Source organism: Etheostoma cragini, chromosome 4 (genome assembly GCF_013103735.1).
Source record: "Etheostoma cragini isolate CJK2018 chromosome 4, CSU_Ecrag_1.0, whole genome shotgun sequence".
NCBI classification, from domain to species: domain Eukaryota; kingdom Metazoa; phylum Chordata; class Actinopteri; order Perciformes; family Percidae; genus Etheostoma; species Etheostoma cragini.
The window spans coordinates 28,661,802-28,669,184 of record NC_048410.1 but is presented as its reverse complement, the minus strand read 5'-3'; the positions used below and the strand labels follow the sequence as shown (position 1 = coordinate 28,669,184).

Here is a 7,383-nt window from a genome sequence, read left to right as displayed (position 1 = left end):
ATCGGGGGGGGGGGGCTTTCTCTCACATTTAGAGCAGAGCCGTGCTCCGCACCCAGCCCACAGTCACCTTTTCTGGGGTAACTAAACCACGAACTAGCCCTGACCTGACGGAGCAATGCGACCGGCAGTTTGCGGTGCTCTGTGGCCAGCCCACAGTCCCCTATTCTGGGGTAACTAAACCACGAACTAGCCCTGACCTGACGGAGCAATACGACCAGCAGTTCGCGATGCTCTGTGGCCGGCCCACAGTCCCCTATTCTGGGGTAACTAAACCACGAACTAGCCCTGAGCTGACGGAGCAATACGACCGGCAGTTCGCGGTGCTCTGTGGCCGGCCCACAGTCCCCTATTCTGGGACAATTGAACCACCAACTAGCCCTGAGCTGACGGAGCAATGCGACCGGCAGTTTGCGGTGCTCTGTGGCCGGCCCACAGTCCCCTATTTTGGGATAACTGAACCACTACGCTGCCACTCTGGCTACAGAGCACGGCTCTGTTCTGAACTTGAGAGATAGCCACGCCCCCTGATTTGCATATAAGAACTGGAAATAAATAGATAGGAAAATCAATAAACGTGGCATTAGGAAATAAAAGTCCACAGAAATAAATAATGTGGATTTATGAAATAAAAGTACCATAAAATAAAAGTAAAACCTTTAAATATATTTATTCACTAATTCTTTTTATATGAATATTTACATTTATTTAACTATCTTTTGCCTTATTTATTTATTTCATGAGGCCTTTCAAAAGGCATTTATGTGTTTATAAATTTATTTATGTATTTATTCATTTATTTAACAGTGAATAAAAAAGCATTCCATTCTTCAGTGCCCTGGTAGTTTGGCTAGCTCTATAAATGACTGTTTGGTAAAAACCTTTTGTTTCCTTTGGCAGATGTGAGCTGATGTTTTCACTTTGTCGCAGAGAAGTGATTTCGACACACACACTGAACCTTTTGGAGTTTTCTTAATATTTTCTCTACTATGAAATGTTGACTAAATACTGTCAGCAAGTAGCTAGTTCTATGTCACCATCATGACCTGTATGCAGCATGTTAACGTTAACGTGGATGAACGTACAGTACATATGAAGGCTGTACAGTTCACAGAATTGTTTGAAATGACCACTTATGAGCCCAAACAAGAGGAAACACTCAAGGGTAAAAGCTTAATAGAGTTATTTAACCTCTTAATAGTTCTCTGGAGGAAACCACAGTAGTTTGTTTTAGTGTAATTTCCACTTGCTTTGACCTTTTGGTTAACACACGAACAAAAGAAGTCAGTTACACCGATAAGTGGAGGGGGAAAAATGAAATAATGATCATGCTTGTTTGAATACCGACTCATGCTACGGCCAAATTAAATCATTTTCTGATCTCTATGCACCCTTTACTGTGCATTGAGTGTGTTTCGGTGGGACAATGGCCGTTTTCACCATCGATATAAAAGGCCACTGTTCGGCTTCATCTGCTTTCCGACTCCACTTCCGTGGCGGCACAAGAAATCCCGGCGCCAGTTTGTGACAGCCGGAGCATGCATTTCTGCTTGTGTGTGTACACACTATCGCGGGCCAACACACCCACCACACTTTGACACCGTACTATTAATAGTCTGTTAAGATGTGTCCACACAGAAGCCTCCGGAACGTGAGGATATTAGACACGTTACACGAGGTACATGTTTGGGTGTGAATACCACGGCGATCTTCAAAGTGCGCAGCTGCATGAATCAATATGGTGAGAAAATCCACACAAAAGATAACAGGAAGTCACATGGACTTACTGTCAGCTCCCAGACATGTCTAAGACTCTTAGCATCCACGCGGTCATAAACAAACAGCGGCATAAGAACATGAACACATTAACATGCCGCTCATAATCTAATAACACCAGTCGTTGGGGTGTCATCAACACAGACACACACTTCAGTGTTCGCCCAAGGACTTTTTCCCCAGGGGGGGGGGCTTAGGCTACATTGGCGAATCAAATGTGCCGTCATTAAGTCGTCTCCTGTATACATTGGTAGTTTAATTTAAAAGAAATAATGACACTTCACACTGTATTTCTGCGTAAAAGACATATAAATAGAAGAGGAACTAGCAAAGCTCTGATAATTAAATTGGTGTCAGCCGCTCAGGAGAACTGATATTCACTCCCTAATATCCTGTGTCACATTAATGAACTGCATACAGTATTAATAAACATGAATAATGCAAATACACAGTCAGGAAACTGTTCTGTGCACCTGGCTGGATATGTTGATGAAATAGCAGCGAGCTCAGAAAATCCCCTAATAGTGAAAACCTTGTTAACTGTATCCAAGATCCTTGAAGGCTTTCAAATCGGAGACTGTTTTAAGAAACAAACAGCCCTGTGCCAGCAGGTACCAGCAAAAACTGCTTTGATGAGGACGATGCAAGAGAGGGAGCAGGAGGGGCGTTCAGCGGGGGTAAATTACCTGATGGTGGGTTGGTCGAGGGCCCGTGGCAAACTGGTGGGGGAGGGAGGAGAGGTCCAGCAAGGAGATTGAAGCAGTGATGGTAAAGCAGGGAGAAGAAAGAGCATAAGAGAGACACAGATAAGATGAGCGATGGCGGCAGATGATTTTTAAAAAACAGTACTCGACCACACAAAGCTTTAAAGAGACATGCTCTCAGACCCAAACAGCTGCTTTAAATACCACGCTAGATTAGATAGGATGTTGGAGATGTTGGAGTTTTATGTGGGGAAGCATATTGCAGTGGGAAGTCATTTCCAGTTTCTTATGTGGTAAACCTCACCGCTGTAACCACACAGCCTTGCTCTGCTGATGGGGGCTGGGCAGGAGCCAGGCAGGATGAATAAATAATGCTTACTAGGTATGCAGGTGTGTGCGTGTGTGTTGTACAGAGAATGTTGGCAGAGTTAATATAAGATTGGAAATGTCTTGTTGTGGTGGGAGATTTTCACAAAAAACGGTTTTTTTAATGGCTTTCCTTTGGCTACACTAAAACCAGACCAGCTTGTCTTTACATTTTAAATTCAAACAAAAATTTTAAAGTAAGATAACATCAACAGGGAATGGCCTTTTAACTTTTATGTTGCACTCCAACCATAACCAGTGTAGACCCGTGTCCCGTACCCCACCATTGATTATCGGGTGCGTCCCAGGTCCTTAAATCACATCCACGTTTCCTTCACTTTCCTCCCTTCCTTGAGGAAATTAAGGGAGGAGTGAGGAAACGAGGAAATGTGTTTTCAGAGGGATGAGACTTCCTTTCTTCTGAAGAGTTACGTGAATTTGTCAGCTGTATGGGCATGTATCCTCGCTCACAGCTCCTCCTCGGGGCATGACTAAGAGCTTTCAGACGGTCTTCCCGAAGGCGGACCAGAACGACTTCCGCTTCAAGCGAGGAGCAAGGAGATGTCAAATAAGAGACTTGGGATCCACCCACCGTACCACCGACCACCGCGGGGGTCTTTAAAAGGCAAGTCCATTGTTTTTGAAGCTTCGCTGCAGTGTTCCTTGTGCATTCAAATCCAAATATTCACATATTTTGGTCGAGGTATGTTTTATTGTCAAGTAAGTTTTATTCTCCTTCAAAAAACTCTTCCCCACGTGGCCTGACATAGGGTTCTGGATGATGACGTTGCTAGATACGTTCTTATCCATAGGCAGCGTATTACCTACAGTAACTTAGATTAGTTGGAACCAAACTATCCAATCGAGGCAGGGGTAGCAATTCCCGTGCTCTGCAAGGTAAAATTACAGTTTCTGTCAAAGGAGTGTTAGGAGTATTATGTACTGCTGAAACATTACTTAGCTTCCTGGCTGTTATGTCCAAACAGTAGCGTTAAGATTATTCATAAATGTCTTGATGGTAACCGACATCACTGCTTTGCTAAAGTTTAGTGGGCGTTCCCATGTGAAAAACACAAAAAAAGAACGTTGATGGCCTTTAAGGAGAACTCGTTCAAAATGACAGCCTCTGTTAAAGTGCCTCGCTGCCATGAGCACATTGAGACCGGTCAACACTTTTGGAGCTCTTCATGGCATCTAAACACCAGGGCCCTTTATCATTGACTATCAATGTTACTCCAACTTTGAATAACAGTCAAAGTAAGCCACAAACTGTTTGAGAACTGGGAGGCGGGCGTGCTGTAAATCCTAGACCAGAGGGACACTCACCGGGCGACTTTGTTGCTGTGCATTCATTGGCTGTGTCTGGGGAGAATACACCAAAGAGGCGGAACCAGCATTTTGTCCAGGGTTGTATGGAGACTATCAAAACAAGAAAAGGAAAGAAAGACAACGAAGGAAAAGGTTAATTATCTACAGAACAGGATGTGCGCGGAAATCAGTCACCAGTCACGTCATTAAGACATTTCACAGAACAGCTGGAACCTTAAGAACACACCAGCAACAATCTTAACTAACATCCTTCGGATGTTGCTGGGGGAAACTGTTTTCGATTGGGGTTTATGTGCTGTGCAGAGATAATTGGTACCCGCAAATCCTGTGCTACTTCTTTTCTCATCTAGAGTGCAGAGGTGGGTTTAAGCAGATGTGCTTGCTCCTCTCCGAGCTGCTGCTGGCACGGTGGTGATATTTTAGGTTTGTGCTGGCTGACAACACTATGTACAGAAGGCTGGTGAGAGAGTAGGGATGCTTTAGGGTAAGGAGTGGGTCATTAGACTAGAACAGCGAGAAGTGGAACAACTAGAGACCTGGCAAGCATGGTGACATTCTTCTAGAGAAGCTGAGTCACGGAGTCAACATGCTTGTTAGCCAGAGCAGAACAGGACCTCTTTTAACTGCGTGCTCATAGATCTGGTTCCATTATGTAAAGACAAACCACATTCTGAATTTAGGTGGAGCAAATGATCATATATCATAACCTAATGGTGAATGAGCGGTGGCCTTTGACATAACTGTCGTGATTTCTCCCACAGTGACACGACCTCACAGCAAGACGTTCCGGGGGTTCCCCCAATAGTCTTAGTCCACATTTTGCCACATGCATACTGGGCTTGCCCCCTCCAGATCGTTCGCAGGATCAAAACAAAAATCCAACGTTTTGAAAAAAGAAAACTGGTTTTAAATCTTACAATCCGACAAATTTTAGGTCAAAAACACATTTAGACATGTACATGACAATGTCTTTGTGTCTTTTTTTTCATAAAATCTTGTTGTCTAGTGTTGCTCAGCCTGAAAACAAGTCATTAAGGCAAGACGACAAACTGACAGATTAAACATGAATATGCAGATAGGTTGACGGAAGACACAGCGATGGACTCACCCCTCCGCCTGCCTCCCAGCCCTTAGGATAGCGATATGGGGAAGCTGTGGGTAGCGATACCTGAGAGAGCGCCGGGGAGTGTGCATGACCGGGCGGGGTGCCCGCCAAGTTAGGGTGTCCCTTTGTGATGTCGTGAGCAGTGTAAGGAGGGCCAGCATGCCTGGGTACCTGTACCACATAAAAGAGTAAGGTTAGACAGATAGATACACAAGACGAGCTATTATATCAGACTGAAGTAACACACACACTGATCTTAAAGGAGGAACAGCAGAGGCAGGATTCCACTGGTCATTAGTCCTCCCTCATGCCGAGGAATTTAAATTAAGCTAAACCCCTAGGATAAGCCCTTGAATGTGTGCAGAGGTGAAGACCTGTGCTGTGGATGGGTGTTAAAGTCTGCGGGGCTTGGCTACGCTGGGCTCCGGCCTCTTCTGCGGCCGGCCGTGCCCAACTATGCTGCGCAAGGATGCCTGGGCCTCATATGGCCAAACCGGGTCAAATAATCATATTACAATCCCACCCATCTGTGATAAATAAGGTGCTAAATAACTGCTAAAGAAGCCTCGTCAATTTAGGCCAACATAGGGCGGATGTCGGGCGCCAGTCGAGCGAGCAGTGGCAGGGAGAAAGGATGTTTGACGGGGCTCTTCGCCTGTGCTGTGGCAGGATGGGCCTAGGCTGCTGCAGCTGTGGGCTGACACCACTGCAGGTGCTGCTTGTTGCTGCAGCAAGCCTGACACACCAGGGAATGAGACAGGATACTGCAGGAATTAAGCAGGAGGCACTGAGGCAGCCTGGCAAGATCCACCAATCCACCTTTCTCTCCAGGGCCTTTTGTTCGTCTTTTTGTATCTCTACACACCCTGACCGTTAAAGCTTTTACGGCTTCGATGGTAATGCTAACATTTACAAACTAACGTCAGAAAATGACATTATGTACACATCTACAGGCACAACCGGCTCCCTTCTGCATCTCTCCATCTTCTATGTGTGGCCCACTTCCCTCAGATGACCTAGGATAAAGCAACTAATCTAACTGCTGTTGCCAGGGGAGGAGCCTGCTTTGCTTCAGGCGGGTGACTGATTCGGAGGACATAGAGCCAGAGAGATGGGGTGGGGGAGGGGAGGCGAGCGGCTGTATAGAAGCTGTACATGAGGACAAGGGTAAAATGAGTGCACAAGCCCCACGTCCACTGCAGAGAACAAAATACCATGGGCTACGTTTATTTCCATCAGTGTCATCATTGTTGCAGCCTAACGCCTTGAAACTAACTTTCAGAGCTAGATACATAAAACCTGCTGGTGTTAGGGGATAAATACACTCCCAGCTGAATAGCCTGTCTTTAAGCATGCACTGGCTTTTATTATGCAATGTGTCCCTACTGCACATCAGAAGGGTTATCGATGAAAACAACTTCTTTGGGGTGTCAAATAACAAAAGGGACAATTCTATGGTAGACTACAATGCTCGTAAAAAGCCAGAGATTATAAAAAGAAGAGAGAACGGACACACACAAGCCAATATCTTCCACCAATGACCACTACAATGTCGAGGAAGTCTCAGCGGGAGCCGCTTGGATTTATCCTGCCAGCTCACTTCAAATTCTCCGAGTAAAATCCATCAAGTGTAAGGTTAAAAGGAAAATCCACATTCCTATCCTAACATTTTTGTAGCAAACATTTAAATGGTAGGAATGCCACTAATCAGTATCTCACAAAGCCCTCAAACCAATCCCCGTCCTCTCCGATAAATGCACAGACGGCTTATCGGAGGAGAAGAAGCCCAGAATGGTGCAGCAAAGCACTGAAGGTCTGAAAGCAGCAGTGCTCAATATGAATCGCTGCGTGGCATAATGCCCACTTGCAGACGGTGACTGTCACGTCCTCGGAGAAAGGGAGGATGCCACTTGGGGTTTGCTTCCTTAGGGAGGTAGAGTCGGTGTGGCGGGTCACTGACGAGACAATAAATGGCCCCTGGATCATACTCTTCATAAAGCCCTAAACTCGACATGTTGACGCCCCAGGCAGGTTCAAGTTAGTACAATAGGAATTATTTGAATAATATTATGACAAAGATCCGATACAGGGAATGTTAATTAACTG

At 45.4% G+C, this 7,383-nt stretch overlaps 1 protein-coding gene across 16 annotated transcripts in view; it reads right to left on the bottom strand.

Moving 5' to 3' along the window:
- The window catches only part of eif4g3a (eukaryotic translation initiation factor 4 gamma, 3a), a 48,306-nt gene that overhangs the window by 30,285 nt on the left and 10,638 nt on the right, over nt 1-7,383 (bottom strand). For 12 of the 16 annotated variants that reach the window (XM_034869330.1, XM_034869331.1, XM_034869335.1 and 9 more), the window contains 3 exons: nt 5,281-5,448; nt 4,170-4,262; nt 2,460-2,492 (listed from right to left, as the gene is read on the bottom strand). In XM_034869330.1, coding sequence (XP_034725221.1) covers nt 2,460-2,492; nt 4,170-4,262; nt 5,281-5,448 — 294 coding nt within the window. The remainder of the gene's footprint in view (nt 1-2,459; nt 2,493-4,169; nt 4,263-5,280; nt 5,449-7,383) is intronic. The other 4 variants (XM_034869334.1, XM_034869345.1, XM_034869336.1 and 1 more) reach the window with 1 other exon arrangement.